Source organism: Mandrillus leucophaeus, unplaced genomic scaffold, assembly GCF_000951045.1.
Source record: "Mandrillus leucophaeus isolate KB7577 unplaced genomic scaffold, Mleu.le_1.0 Scaffold3, whole genome shotgun sequence".
Lineage (NCBI taxonomy): Eukaryota > Metazoa > Chordata > Mammalia > Primates > Cercopithecidae > Mandrillus > Mandrillus leucophaeus.
In genome coordinates, this window is record NW_012103142.1 from 2893908 (window position 1) to 2909989 (window position 16082).

The 16082-nt window shown below is 40.7% G+C and overlaps 1 protein-coding gene across 1 annotated transcript in view; it reads right to left on the reverse strand.

Moving 5' to 3' along the window:
* Window positions 1-1602: 1602 nt before the first annotated feature.
* The window catches only part of SRPK1 (SRSF protein kinase 1), a 68980-nt gene continuing 54500 nt past the window's right edge, over window positions 1603-16082 (reverse strand). Inside the window, 3 exon segments of the mRNA XM_011986577.1 lie at window positions 1603-4049; window positions 6851-6943; window positions 11010-11079. Coding sequence (XP_011841967.1) covers window positions 3865-4049; window positions 6851-6943; window positions 11010-11079 — 348 coding nt within the window. The 3' untranslated portion in view covers window positions 1603-3864.

Here is a 16082-nt window from a genome sequence, read left to right on the forward strand (position 1 = left end):
CAGCAAATCGCCAATTTTCTGTGATATAACAATCTAAGGCAAAGCAGTTTCCTTATAAGGCTAAACTGGTAAGAGTACAGGTTTCAAAAGAAAAGAATGGGCAGTAACGAAGTCCACTTATAAGCTGAGACTGCTCTGCAGCGGCTAGTTTCCCTGTGGACACGCAGAGCAAATTCAGAATTAAAGGGGGTTGTAAACCCACCTGTTTGTTGGCTCTTTTGAGATAGCTACAAGCTCTCCTATAACAGCACTAAGGTTCCCCCAAACTGGGAATTCTAGGTCCATATATTTAACACAAGGTGTAGGAGGGCCTGCCTAGGTTGGTCAGTCTGGTGAACAAACTGGTTTAACGGATCCCAACAGGTTACATTTTAACACTACGAAAACACTGTGTTCTAAGTATTGCACAATTAAAACAAATTAACTAGAACAATTTATGTAGTTCAGGTGTAGGTGGGAAAAGACAAATAACACTAAAAACTACCACAAATAAAAATGAAAATTAAAAACTAGACATGAAGCAAAAAATAAATTCTCTCTAGTATAACAAGTCCTGACCAAGTCATCCAATACAGAAGCACTCCAACAGAAAGCTGGACAATTTACACAAAAAATCAAAAAATGCAAATACCTATGAAAACAAGTTTATGACCTCACTAGTAATCCAATATGCAAATTATGATATTCCTGTGGGGAAGGGGCAGGGCCCAAACTAGTGATTCGTAAGAGGCCTGTTCATACACTGGTGTATACAGAGAAACAGTCCGACCATTCTGCTAGTTGTCCAGATAAGTTAGGCAATATTTATTTATTTATTTATTGAGACAGTCTTGCTCTGTTACCCAGTCTGGAGTGCAGTGGCATGATCTTGGCTCACTGCACCCTCTGCCTCCCAGGTTCAAGTGATTCTCCTGCCACAGCCTCCTGAGTAGCTGGGACTACAGGTGCCCACCACCACACCTGGTTAATTTTTGTATTTTTTGTAGAGACGGGGTTTCACCATGTTGGCCAGGACAGTCTCGATCTCTTGATCTTGTGATCCACCCGCCTCGGCCTCCCAAAGTGCTGAGATTACAGGTGTGAGCCACCGTGCCCGGTGGCAATATTTATTAAAAGCCTCAAAAATGTGTTCTCTGACCTAGACAGTTCAAGAATCTATCCAAGAAATGAAGAGACAAGTGTATGAAAGCCTGTGTAACACACCATGCCATTGCCTTAGTAAGAGCTTATATTTCTAAGTCTTCTGGATTTCGCACATACTGTGCATTTATAATTTGAGAAAAACAACCACCCCCTGACAAATCTTCTGAAAGAAAGTGCTATCTATTGGACGTAGGGAAAAACAATTAAAACAAAAACAAAAACAAAAAAAACCAGGCTGAAAAATAGTATTCCACAAATGTTAATTTGGCTGTTAATTCTATCCCACTCCCAATTTAAAGCAGAAGCAAAACTATGAACCCCACAAAATGGCAAGTGTGCAATCTGTACTGTTTCATTCCATATTTAAATTAAAAAAGCATACTCAACTGATCTTTTCCTCCAACTACTCAGGGCAGAGCAATTTGGACAACACATGAACAAGAGATTTTTGGAAACATGTTGGTTATTAAATAATTTGTTTATTGTACGGCATTTACAAAGAAAACAGACAATGCACTCAGTAGAAAGAATAAAAATGTATTTAGGGCTTTATTTTTAACTGACAGCAAATAGAAATCCTTTAGTGAGATCGTGGCAATTTGACAGTATTATAATTAAGCTCAATAAAGATACATGGGGTACTTGGAAGATCAAGTTCTACAGCTGCCTATTTCCACATCTTTCAATCCATCTGGCTCCTTAAACAATAGGGGGGAAAGCCCTTATTTGGTGGAGGAGCACTTCCAAAATGAAGTTACAGGTTCTATTAAAATTTACTGTCACATCAACTGTTAAAATAGGGCCTTTTGCATGTTTTATTTCACCTTAATATCACCAGAATTCCTGTAATTCCACAATTGTGATTTTACAGTGTAGAAGATAATTCAGTTCTAGTCTATTGCTTTAGATGTAAAAACAGCTGAAAACCCAAAGTGGATTAGAATTGCTGAAGGATTTCCCTGCCGTTGTTTGATACAATCTATTCTCTTGATTCTTGGTAGGTGCATAGAAAGCCTAACTTAAAATTCTTTCTACAGGAACATGTCTGAGTTCAGGAGTACCCAATGAAGGATCCGAAGAATGGCTGGCCAGTTACTCAGAGTAATATGTTTATGAATTAAATGGATTGCATAACGGCACCACTTTTCCTTTGTCACTGTTGGTGGATAAATGACAAAGTAGACTCCAATCTCCCGTATAGAAAGGTGGTTACCCAACAGCCTCACTGGTGGCTTGCTAGCAGTAGAGCCTCAAGTTGCACCTCTGTGGCTTTCTGTAAATTCGAGTCCTATAGCCACTTCGAGAATGCTGTAATCCCCAAGGCCCACTTGGTCCATGCTGAAGAAGCGGCTGTGACCCCAGTCCTGCCCCTCTTTTGCTCTTCAATATTACTGGAGGAATATGTAATATCTAGGTCAAGTCTACGAGAGGCTCATCCTAAAAAAAAAATGGCAGTCTTTTCTCAATTAAAACAAAAAAGCCTCAAGTACATCTCAATCATGTCAAAATTATGGTTAAAAACTGACATTATGTAGGGAAATAGCAGCAGAGAATGGCTAATCTTAAAAAACAACGAACCAACCAAAAAACAAAACAAAACAAAACAAGATCAACAAAAAAAAAGTGCCATCCCACCCCTCCCCTTGGTTCTTTCATTTGGGGTTATATTAAAGACTCGAGCCTCTGAGAAAATGAGAAAGGCAAAGCCATAGAGGAAAACTGCTTCAAGGCCAGAGTTTTGGGCAAGGTAAAGAAAAAGCTGTACATGAAAGCAGGGGACTGTCTGGAAAAGAATCAGAATCTCAAGATCTACTTAAGTGGGAAAGCTCTGAAATCCAGATCTCTCCGTTCTAACGTCATCCTGATCCTTTAGTTATGGGGCAATAAACTCAAGTGCAATGAGTAAAGTGCCAGCCAAGGATACAAAAACACAAAACAAAACAAAACAGCCAACCAAAATAACTCTGGTCTTAGGGTAACAGAAGACATACAGGAAAGGACTGTTTATAGAACACCTGAGGTTCTCAAGAAATTACTATTCAATGGTTGTTTTTGCTTACATTAAAAATCAGACTGAAGATTCAAAGATCTTAACTATTAAAGGATGAAAGGAATTCGACAGTGCTTTGAACAGTGATAAAATGGTACCCAAATTTGGTGTTCATACAGCTAATTAAAAGACAGTAGCTTAAAAGTTGCAGGAAAAAATGTGAACATAGAGAACAACAGAAACAGTCCAGGAAGATGATGCAGCCTGGACACAGCAAGTTTAATGTCTCTGCTGTACACAGAATTAACACCCTTTCCCCTCCTCATCCTTATGCTGGCAATAGGATATGCACTAGAAAATTTGACTCTTAGAGTCAATGAATAAAAGGATGGGCTCATACACCTTCATAGCTCTTTTCAAAAAGGATGCTTATAATTTAAAGGATGTCCTAATGGGAAGGAAAGGTACAGGGCAAGAGGCTGTTTCACATTTTAGTCCATTAGTCTTTGGCAGAGCCCAACCAAGGCCAAATTCACCTAGGATGCCCAATGGCTGTGGGGATCTCCACAGGGTCAAGTAAGCAAACCCAAATGAACATGTTGGATTAAAAAAAACCAAGATCTAGAAACTCTTGAAGGAAGAGCTTCACCCTGAAAAGGGAAGAGGAAAATGCTTGAAGGGGAAGGGCGGAGGGTCAGTGTGTGATCTCTGCTGTGGTAGTGGGCAGGGGCTTAGGAGTTAAGCCAAGGGTGCCGAAGACACTCGGCGGCAGTGGCTCTCTTCTCGGGGATCAGCTCCAACATGGGCAGTAAGAAATCTGTGAAGCCAGCTGCCTCTTCCTGAGACCACTCATACTTCTCCACTAGAACCTCAAAAAGGCCCCAAGGTTTCAGCTTCGTGATATGTTTAAGGTCACCTGCAGTGAAGACAGTATAGAAAAAGTCACTGATCAACACAGACAAATGACAAGGTCCTCTTGTGGAACTAATCCATGTAGTCTATGAGGAATCAGATTTTGCAATCAGAATCTAATCCTGCATTCACAAAGCATTTTTTTTTCTGGCATATGCCTCAGAAAGAAGTGCCTCTATTTTTCATAAGGCTCTAAAAATTTAAGGTAATTTGTTTTTTCCCCTATTCTAGGATTTTTTTGGGTCCCAGTCAAACTGGGTATGACAATCAGGATAGGTATTTACTACTAAAACAAACATGAAATGCCTGTCTTCAACATGGTCTCATATGGTGTGCAGAGGCACTCTAGCACCACATACCAAGAATAATTTGCTTATACTCTTTTTTGTGTATGTGCTCAATAGTTTAGTATATGTTGCTTCACAGTGAGGCAGTAATTTAAAATTAAATCATCATGTCAAGCATGGATAAAAGCAACAAAAAAAACCCCAAATCCTACACAGCTTTCAGATACAACAGCTTCATATATTCTATACCAGGGGTCCTCAACTCTATACCAATACCCTCTGTGGTACCAGTCTGTGGTCTGTCAGGTCTGCACAGCAGCAGGTCAGTGGTGGGCCAGAGAGCATTACTGCCTAAGCGTTGCCTCCTGTCAGATCAGTGGCTGCATTAGATTCTCACAGGAGTGTGAATCCTACTGTTAACTGCAGTAGGGATCTAGGTTGCATGCTCCATAAAAGAACCTAATGCCTGACAATCTGAGGTGACACAGTTTTATCTCCAAAACATCCCCCTACCCCCCACCCTCCACTGTCCATGGAAAAATTGTCTTCCACAAAACCAGTCCATGGTGCCAAAAAGATTGGGGACCGCTGCTCTATACTATACTGGATTATCAACCTAATTGCTTCTTTGAAGTGAAAAAATTTTAAAAGATAGTCAATTATTAATAGCTAAGGCAAATGCTGCTTTAAAGTTTTAAGTTGGCCAGGCACAGTGGCTCACGCCTGTAATTCCAGCACTTCGGGAGGCTGAGTTGGGTGGATCACTTGAGCTCAGGAGTTCAAGACCAGTTGGGCAACATAGTGAAACCCTGCCTCTACCAAAAATACAAAAAATTAGCTGTGTATGGTGGCACGTGCCTGTGGTCCTAGCTACTTGGGAGGCTGAGGCAGGAGGATCATTTGAACCTGGGAGGTGGAGGTTGCAGTGAGCCAAGATTGCACCACTGTACTCCAGCCTAGGTGACAGAGTGACACCCTGTCTCAATAATAATAATAATAATAATATTTTTTAAAAAATAAAAATTTTAAGTCTCTTTTGTGAGCAGTGAGTGCCTATTTGATTACCTACCTGGTAAACACACATGCCTTAATCTGACTGTACATAAGGAAGAACTCTTATGAAACATTTTAAAATTTTCCCACCTAAAAGAGGTTTAAGAAACGGTAATGTTTCTGAGGATGGCTCCTGTCAAGGATTAAGAAAAGTCATTTTTCTCAGCACTTCTGTAGAAGTTGTGAGGAAAAAGGGAACCATGGCACAATGGGGGTAAAAAAACCAGACCGTTTCCTAGATGCTTCTAGGTCAGGTTTTCACATTTCAGTTTTTTTTTTTTTTTGCAATGCTTAAGAAATATATTATCAAGTCAAAAATTGGAAGGTTTTTTTTGTTAATAACAACAAATACATAAAACTAAAAAGTCGTTTGTATGACTAATGTACTTCGAGTGACTGTGTTAGGTGTCACTGGATACAAAGATGAGTGAGATGTAGTCCCTGCCCTTATGTAAGAAGCTTAAATGACCTGCCCTTTGGTAGAGGCAGTTCTTAGACCAAACGCCAGCAAAAAATTTGTCCATTTTTCAGAATTGCTATAAAAGTAATCAACCAACTGCATGCAGGCACCATACATATTAACTAACTTAGTAAGAAGTATACATTATTATTATCTCCATTAAGAAATCAGCAAACTGAGGCACAGTTAGATCCTGGCAAAGGTCACATGGCTAGGGGAGTAGCCAGGATTTGACAGTCTGGCTCCAGTCTCTGCTCTTTTTTTACCCTGAGACAGGATCTTGCTCTGGTTGCCCACGCTGGAGTGCAGTGGCAATCATGGCTCACTGCAGCCTTGACCTCCCAGGCTCAAGTGATCCTCCCACCCCAGCCTTTGGAGTAGGTGGGACCATAGGTTTGTACCACCATGCTCAGTTAATTAAAAAAACTTTTGTAGAGACGGGATTTTCCTATGTTTCCCAGGTTGGTCTCGAACTCCTAGACTCAAGTGATCGTCCTGCCTTGGATTCCCAAAGTGTTGGGATTACAGGCGTAAGCCACCATGCCCGGCTCCAGTCTCTGTTTTTTTTTTTTTGAGATGGAGTTTTGCTCTTGTTGCCCAGGCTACAGTGCAATGGTGCGATATTGGCTCACTGCAACCTCTGCCTCCCGGGTTCAAGCGATTCTCCTGTCTTAGCCTCCTAAGTAGCTGAGATTACAGGCGCCTGCCACTACTCCCAGCTAATTTTTTGTATTTTAGTAGAGATGGGCTTTCACCATGTTGGGTAGGCTGTTCTCAAACTCCTGACATTGTGATTTGCCTGCCTTGGTCTCCCAAAGTGCTGGGATTACAGGTATGAGCCACCGCGCCTGGCTCAGTCTCTGCTCTTGACCACTTTTTTACCTCTTTGCTAAGTCACAGGTTAGCATTCAGGGTAGGCCCATCATTCTGTAGGATATTGGGAATATGTGCTTACCTCTTAAAACACTTCTGCCTCCTTAATGTCTGGGAACACATTTACTTTACCTTTTTTGGTGAAAAATTCCTTGGAATATTTTCCTGCCACAATGAGCTTGCGAGGCACCTTCCCCAGAAGTTCTATGATCAATGCAATGTGATCTGTATATTTCAAACATTTCAAGAAGGGGGAAAAAAAAGATACATAACAAGAGTAACAAATGCAGCTCTAGAAAATAGCAGAAAGAGTAGCATGCACACCTCTTTGTAAAGCATATCAGGCTTGCTTGCTATCCTAAATGGGAAGAGGAAGACTCTATCCATCTAATGGAGAATTCACAAAGTCAAATTTTTGTGGATTCAGTGATAACTAAAAACAATCTTGGTGTGAATGCTCTGCTTCCTGAAGTATCCCCTGGGTCCTAGATTAAAACTCATGTAACAATACTACCTCTGCAATTGAAGAAGTCTTGTGAATATTTCCCACTGAGGGCAAAGCATCTTGGAATTCTGCCTATCAGCTCTATAATGTGCACAATGTGGTCTAAAATAGAAGGGTAAGAAGAACAGATCAAGGACAAGCTGTAAAAGAGGTTTTTCTATGATTAGCTTTTTCAAGGACTAGCTGTTTAAAAGTAACTACAAATAAAACCAAAGATAATGAAGGGAAGACTGACTGGGAAGGCCAAGAATTATTTCTGGTGATTGGTCACCCGACAGTGTCAGGCAAGTACCATTCTGGATTTTGGAGGCTTATCTTCATCTTTACTTCTCTTTTGTCTATATATCTAGGTTCAGGTAGGTTCTTTAGGTAAGATTTAAAAAACTGTCCAAATATGTGTTAGACATTCTGGAACTATTATTTGTGATCGTTCTGTCTCAGCCTCCCCAGTGGCTGGGACTTCAGGCATGTGCCACCACACCTGCTGACTTAAAACATTTTTTGGAGAGATGAGGTCATGGCATACTGCCAAGCTGGTCTCAAACTCCTGGGCTCAAGCAATACTCCTCCCTTGGCCTCCCGAAGTGTTGGGATCACAGGCCTGGGTCACCACCTGGCTGATACTCCATTTTAAAGATGAGAAAACAGAACTTCAAAAAGCACAAATGGCCTAACTTGAAACTTCAGGGCTAATATGAGCTAAAACTCAAATGAAAACCAATTATCTTATGTCTTTGTCTAAAGCTTTTTTTCCTAAAATCATTTTTTAAAAGTAAAGATTAGCACAAACATTTTAAAGTATAGCTACTTGATGATCTGTAATCGTCACAGTATGAATATGGATCATAAGCGCCACCAGGGAGGCATGCAGCCTCTTAACCAGGAGGTGAGTCTGGGAACAACCAGTACGCACACCTCAGGCAGATCTACTGTCTTTTTTTTTTTTTTCCTCTGCAGGTGACAGAAATTAAGAATATAAAACCTTTTTTTTTTTTTGAGATGGAGTCTTGCTCTGTCACCCAGGCTGGAGTGCAATGGCATGATCTTGGCTCACTGCAACCTCCGCCTCCTGGGTTCCAGTGATTTTTGTGTCTCAGCCTCCTGAGTAGCTGGGATTACAGTTGCACACCACCATGTCCAGCTAATTTTTGTATCTGTAGTAGAGACAGGGTTTCACATGTTGGCCAGGCTGGTCTTGAACTCCTGACTTCAGGTGATCTGCCTGCCTTGGCCTCCCAAAATGCTGGGATTACAGGTGTGAGCCACTGTGCCTGGCCTGTATTTTTTGTAGAGATGGGTGGGGTTTTGCCATGTTGCCCAGGCTGGTCTCAAACTCCTGGGCTCAAGTGATCCACCCACCTCAGTCTCCCAAAGTGCTGGGATTACAGGCGTGAACACCCAGGCAGAATATAAAAGTTTTTTTTTTTTTTAATGATGGCTCCTGGCCAGAAAAAAAGCTTTATAAAATACTTTTATCCTGTAGTTACAGAATCATCAAGGGTTAAACTTCCAGTTATGTATCTTACAGGGGAAATAACATGCTAGAGACATTCATATTATCTGGGAATTTGTGAAGGTTTCAGGTTATATCTTTCTCATGTAAAGGAGTAGGTGTCATTTAAAGAAGACTTCACATTTATGACTTCCCTACAACCTTTGAGCAGTTTTGACTGAATTTATGGTTTGGTAACAAGTACCTGCATGCCAAGAATTTTTCTGCTGGTTTTTGGCAGGACCTGCAAATGTGTTTTTACCATTAACAATAACCAAAATGAGAATACCAAGGAAAAACTTAGACTATAGTTTCTAAGAGAGCTTCTTAAAGTTCTTAGAAACTTAAGTAAACTTCCAAGTAAAATAATGGTTCTTTAAATATTTTTCCTATACCAAGGAATTCCCTTGAAGTTGTTACTTTACATTTAATTCCTGCAACCTATCTTTGGCTTATGAGGATTGATATACTTGACAGACAAAATTATTAAGTATTATCCCATGAGTTAGGGCTGTGGAAAGCCAGAGTAGAGGACATGGTACTCAGGCTCCTGTCCTACCATGACTTGTAACAAACTGCACACACTAGTCAGGGGTAAGGGTTTGCTTGTTCCTGCTCTTATAGGCCAAAACTGCAGTAGAACAGCACAGGTAGGGTTGATGTTTGACCTAAGGACTATTAGTACTAACTGGTATAGGATGGAATAAATTAGAATTTAAATATCTAGGGAAGATAGTTTTTCCCTGTCCCCTTATTTGGGACTCTGCATATATATTAAAATTTTCAGGTTTGGTAGCATACTACTACTTGATATAATTCTAGCCACTATACGTGTTCTGTACCACACACTAACATTTATGGAGAATCTAGGGAAGTAAAAAAAAATTAATTACCCTCCCAACAAATATAGTAGGTAGTTTCTAGGCCTATAACCCCAAACACTGTAAGCCTATAACCCCAAACCTATAACCCAGAAAAATAGCAAGCAGAGAGTGGGTAAAATCAAGTAGTAATTATAGTATCCTCTAACATGGGGCTTATACATGTAAAATATGTACTCACTTAAATAGGCATTCACGGGAATTAGATAGATAGCATTTTCCAAATGGTATTCATTAGGGATATTAGCAGGTCCTACTAACATTACCTATTAATATCCCAGAAGACCACATTTTGAGAAACAAAGAGCACTCCTGGTTCCATAGAGCATGAAATACGTGTTCCCAAAGACTCAAGGAAAGTACAAAAAGAACATGTTCTCTACATTGGGAGGGTAGATGCTGTAGTGATCTCTCAAAATAATCCTCATTAATCCTACAAATAAAACATAAGCTGCCTCAACTGTATAAAACATTTTCTTGGCTGGGCGCGGTGGCTCATGCCTGTAATCCCAGCACTTTGGGAGGCTGAAAGGGGTGGACCACGAGGTCAAGAGATAGAGACCATCCTGGCCAACATGGTGAAACCCCGCCTCTACTAAAAATACAAAAATTAGCTGGGTGTGGTGGTGCATGCCTGTAGTCCCAGCTACTCGGGAGGCCGAGGCACAAGAATCGCTTGAACCACTGCACTCCAGCCTGGTGACAGAGTGAGATTTCGTCTCAAAAAAAAAAAAAAATTTTGTTTGTTCACTCAAATTATTAACCCATTTAGTTATCTGGATGCCATCATAATAGAAAAATCAGACATATACAGTTGCCTGCTTCCACAGTCTCTCAGACAAAGTTACTGGCAGCTTAAGCTTTTCCCACTGGCTACCACAACATGTAAATCCATTCTATTTTGTTTTAAAATGGAATTCCAAAGAAGAAAAAATTACAGTTTTATATTCAGAAAAGGGAAAAAAGAATGCTAAATGTTGGCAGAATTTATAGAAATAGGATATAGTCTCTGCATTTAAGTAGTGTGTGTATATTAAAGTTACTGACCTCTAAATAAATTTGGAGGCATAATTGAGCAACAGGTTGATGAACAGGTAAACTCAAACTGGGTAAAGAATGAACCACTGATATATACAGAAAGGAAGATAACTAGATGTTGAAGAAAAAAACTGTCCAGCACACAGAAGTTTTAGGTTAACTGTGGCCTTTTGACTCTGACAGAGCTCTTTAGTATTTTTCAGAAAATATCTAAAAACCTACTATAAAATGTCTTTTATATTTCTAACTTTTCTGGGATTTACATATGCTTTGCACACTAACAAGACTAAGGCTCTTCAGTACTAACAAATGATGTTAGCTAAATGTGGAAAGTGTAAATGCCACACACACACATCCACGGTTAAGGGTTCTCACCTTCATCTCGAGTGTACTCTTCCCCTGAATGAGGTTCAAACAAATAGTCACCTGTGGCCAGTTCAAAGGCCTAAAAAAAAAAAAAAGAGGACAGTATATGAAAGCATAACAGAAAAGAAGGCCTTTGGAAAGCTTACTGCTATTTGGCTCAATATGAAGTAACTCTTGTTCCCTTGGGAAAATTTACAGATTTAAAAAAAAAAAAACTAAAAAAAACCCCCATAAGATTATTCCTAAAGCATTTCTTCCACATCCCTATCTTAATAAAATGGAGAAAACAGCAAAGACTCAGTAAATACTAACATGTGGGTTATTTCATGCCTAAACCTCCCCACCCTAAACCCCAGCAATTCAGCCCTCCTGAGTTTCCCTTTTTTGGCCAGAAAAAGGCACACCTGGATATTAAGGTGATTCTAAATTATTATGCATGAGAAGAACAGGTCTTTCTTACATTATAATCACACACGGCTAGAAATTGAGATTCTGTACCAAACAAAAGAAATCAAAACAAAAAAATTCAGATGTCTACTTATGACTCTCTAGTGTTCGACAAGGACACTATTAACTTTTGCATAGGAAGTACTCCCTAGACTGTCCCAGATGGAAAGTTCCTGATTCCTAGGTCTTTTTTTTTTTTTTTTTGAGATGGAATCTTGCTCTGCCTACCAGGCTGGAGTGCAATGGCGTGATCTTAACTCACTGCAACCTCTGCCTCCGGAGTTCAAGTGATTCTCCCGCCTCAGCCTCCGGAGTAGCTGGGACTACAGGCACGTGCCACCACGCCCAGCTAATTTTTGTATTTTTAGTAGAGATGGGGTTTTACCATGTTGGCCAGGATGGTCTCAATCTCTTGACCTCATGATCCACCCGCCTTGGCCTCCCAAAGTGCTGGGATTACAGGCGTGAGCCACTGTGCCTGGCCAATTTGTAGGTCTTTAGAAAATCAGAAGATTAAGTGTAAAGGGAGTCAGGAGCCTAGCCTATGTGACTGGCAAGTCAGTACTCCCTAATCAGGAAAAGAAAAGCCTGTCTCCTGTAATAGAAAAACCCCTTACAGTGTTCGAGAGCGTCTTAGGAAATGATATCCTTAGGAATAAGTGCCATGCAGAATGAAAAGATAGTGTTAGGGTAACAGCGGGGCTACATAAATCTCACTGATTATAAATGGAGTTTTAAAAATCAGTACAACAGCAGTTTTGTTTTTTTGAGACAGAGTCTTGCTCTGTTGCCTAGGCTGGAGCGTGGTGGCGCAATCTCGGCTCACTGCCACCTCCGCCTCCCAGGTTCACGCCATTCTCCTATCTCAGCCTCCTGAGTAGCTGGGACTACAGGTGCCCGCCACCACGCCCAGCTAATTTTTTGTATTTTTAGTAGAGATGGGGTTTTACTGTGTTAGCCAGGATGGTCTTGATCTCCTGACCTCGTGATCTGCCTGCCTCAGCCTCCCAAAGTGCTGGGATTACAGGCGTGAGCCACTGCGCCCGGCCAACAGCAGTTTTTAAAAATAACCTTATTGATAGGGAAACACAGTTATAAAATAAGTGCTAGTCATAGGTCAATTTTGATTAAATCAATGGTACTAAGTGGTCCAAACAACCTCAAGAACTGTAGACTCCAGGACTTAGTTGGGGCATATTCTCAATTTAGACCCAAGTTTAGGTCTTGGTGGCTCACCAGTGTCAGTTTCTGCAATTTCATGACAGAACAGCCTTTCTCAAAACAGTACTACCGTCCAGAGGGAGACCTCAAAACCAGAAGTTTCAGGATAGGTTTAGGAATCAAATACTATCTCTAAATGTCAAGAGTGCTATATGGCTTCTTGCTTGGCATTGCTTGTTTTACATTTCACTCATTTATTATGAAACTGAACCACAGTGATAGAGCAGATACTTGTTCTACCCTCAGTTGTCCTGAGGTTTACAGTCCCAAAGCAACAGAGAAACAAATCATGATTCTTATTCAACAAAACTTGTCAATCATTCCTGACACCAGGACTTAAAAAAAAAAAAACAACTCATGGTCTCATAGAGTTCAGTAAAGATACTGAAATTAAAGTTAAAAAAAAAACAAAAACAAAAACAAAAAAACACATGAGCCAGTCATGGCAGTGCTATATGCCTGTGGTACCGGCTATTCAGGAGGCCAGAAAATGAAATAGTCTTCAGTGCTAAAAAGAAATGAGCTATTAAGCCATGAAGATATGGAGGAACCTTAAATGCATATTACTAAGTGAAAGAACCCAATCTAAAAAGGCTACATACTGTATGATTCCAACTATTTGACATTATGGAGACAATAAAAATATCAGTGGTTGCCAGGGAGTGGTGGAAGGAAGGGATGAACAGGCAGAGCACAGAGGAGTTTTAGAGCAGTGAAATGATGTTGCATATAATAATGATAGATACATTTGTCAAAACTCATAAAAGAGTGAAATGAGATGTAAACTACTGACTTTGGTTAATAATGATGTGTCAATGTAGGTTCACTATAACAAATGTATCACTGTGGAGCAGCAGATCGATTGTGGGGGAGGCTCTGTGTGTGGGGAGCATATAAAACTTATTTGTACTTTTTGTTCAATTTTTCTGTGAACCTAAAATTGCGCTAAAAAATAAAGTCTATTAAGAAACAAACCAGTGTACCATCCTTTGTTAACCTTCTCTAGACTACTGCCTTTGAGAAAAATGGCTTAGAAGATAGCATGAAATGCATGGACAAGTTAAAACAATGACAATTTAAACAGACTAATCACATTCAGATCCAGAAGTAACTTGCAAACTCTAGGTAGCAGAAAGGAATACTGACACAGCTTAAGGGGCAATCTAGCATTTCATAAGCAATGTTTGTGTGTGGTCAGAATGCAAAGAGTGACTACCAAACAGAAAATGAGGACTTTCAGGTAAGAGCTGTTTCTACAAAGTAACATGTCCATCATCTGTATCAATGGGCTGGCCAATGGCTGTCTCAAAGTGAGGAAGACAAGTCAGAGTTCTGATGCTTGTCCTTCTGCAGAGATACAGGTGTGCTTAATGTATTAACTGAAGGCCCCTTATCTTGACCCAGGCTTGACCACATTAAGAAGGGCTGAAGTGCTGGATATGTTATTTTAGAAAAAAGGAACTAAAAGATGATTCAAATTTCCTGTCTTCAACAATCTATACCAAAGGGAAGTAAAATTCCAGAGCAGGGCTGGAGGCTGGAACAATTAAGTCTGTTTTAAATTAAAAAGGTTGCCAAGGAATAGGGGAAAAGGGAAACAAGGAGTTTTTCTCCAATGGTATATAGAGTTTCAGTTTTGAAAGATAAAAAAAGTTCTAAAGAGGCCAGGTAGGGTGGCTTACACCTGTAGTTCCAGCACTTTGGGAGGCCAAGGCGGGAGGACTGCTTGAGCCCAGGAGTTCAAGACCAGCCTGGGAAATATAGTGAGATCCCATCTCTTAACAAAAAAAAATTCTAAAGACAAGTTGTATAAAAATGTGAATATAGGCCAGGTACAGTGGCTCATGCCTGTAATCCCAGCACTTTGGGAGGCTGAGGCAGGTGGATCACTTGTGCTCAGGAGTTCGAGACCAGCCTGGGCAACATGGTAAACCCCGTCTCTACCAAAAATACAAACAATTAGCTAGGCATGGTGGCACATGCCTGTGGTCCTAGCTACTCAGGAGGCTGAGGTGAGAGGATTGCTTGAGCCTGGGAGGTGGAGGTTGCAGTGAGCCGAGATTGCACTACTGCACTCCAACCTGGGTGACAGAGTGAGACCTTGTCTCCAAAAAAAAGAAGACTCAAGAAATCAGAAATGGGCCGGGCACGGTAGCTCACGCCTGTAATCCCAGCACTTTGAGAGGCCGAGGCGGGCGGATCACGAGGTCAGGAGATAGAGACCATCCTGGCTAATGTGGTGAAACCCCGTCTCTGCTAAAAATACAAAAAATTAGCCGGGATGGAGACCATCCTGGCTAATGTGGTGAAACCCCGTCTCTGCTAAAAATACAAAAAATTAGCCGGGATAGAGACCATCCTGGCTAATGTGGTGAAACCCCGTCTCTGCTAAAAATACAAAAAATTAGCCGGGCGTGGTGGCAGGCACCTGTAGTCCCAGCTACTTGGGAGGCTGAGACAGGAGAATAGAGTAAACCCAGGAGGCAGAGCTTGCAGTGAGCCGAGATTGGGCGATGAGCAAGACTCCCATCTCAAAAAAAAAAAAAATAAATAAAAATAAATAAATAAATCAGAAATGAAAGAGGAGACATTATAATGAATACCACAGAACTACAAAGGATAAGAGACTACTATGCATAATCATATGGCAACCAATTGGAAAACCCAGAAAAAATGGAAAAATTCATTGACAATATAACCTATGAAGATTGAACCATGAAGAAATAGAAACCCTGAACAGATAAAAAATAAGAGATTAAATCTGTAATAAGTCTCCCATCAAAGAAAAGCCCAGGACCTGATGGCTTCACTGCTGAATCCTACCAAATATTTAATGAAAAACTAATAGCAATCTGTCTCCCGGGTTCAACTGATCCTCCTGCCTCAGCCTCCCAAGTAGCTGAAACTACAGGTATGTGCCACCACACCTGGCTAATTTTTTCATTTCTTTTGGTAGAAATGGGGTCTCACTATGTTATCCAGGCTGGTCTCAAACTCCTGAGCTCCAGTGATCCTCCTGCCTCAGCTTTCCAAAGTGCTGGGATTACAGGCATAAGCCACCAAGCCTGGCCCGTCATGATCTTATATACAGAAAACCCTAAAGACTCCACCAAAAACCCATTAGAACTAACAAACAAATACAGTAAAGTTGCAGGATACAAAATCAACACACAAAAATCAGCAGCATTTCTGTAAACTAACAACTAGCTGAAAAATAAACCAAGAGATCAATTCCATTTACAATAGCTACAAAACAAAACAAAACAAAACAAAAAAAACACTTAGAAACATATTTAAGCACGGAGGTAAAAGACCTGTACACTGGGGCCGGGCGCGGTGGCTCAAGCCTGTAATCCCAGCACTTTGGGAGGCCGAGACGGGCGGATCACGAGGTCAGGAGATCGAGACCATCCT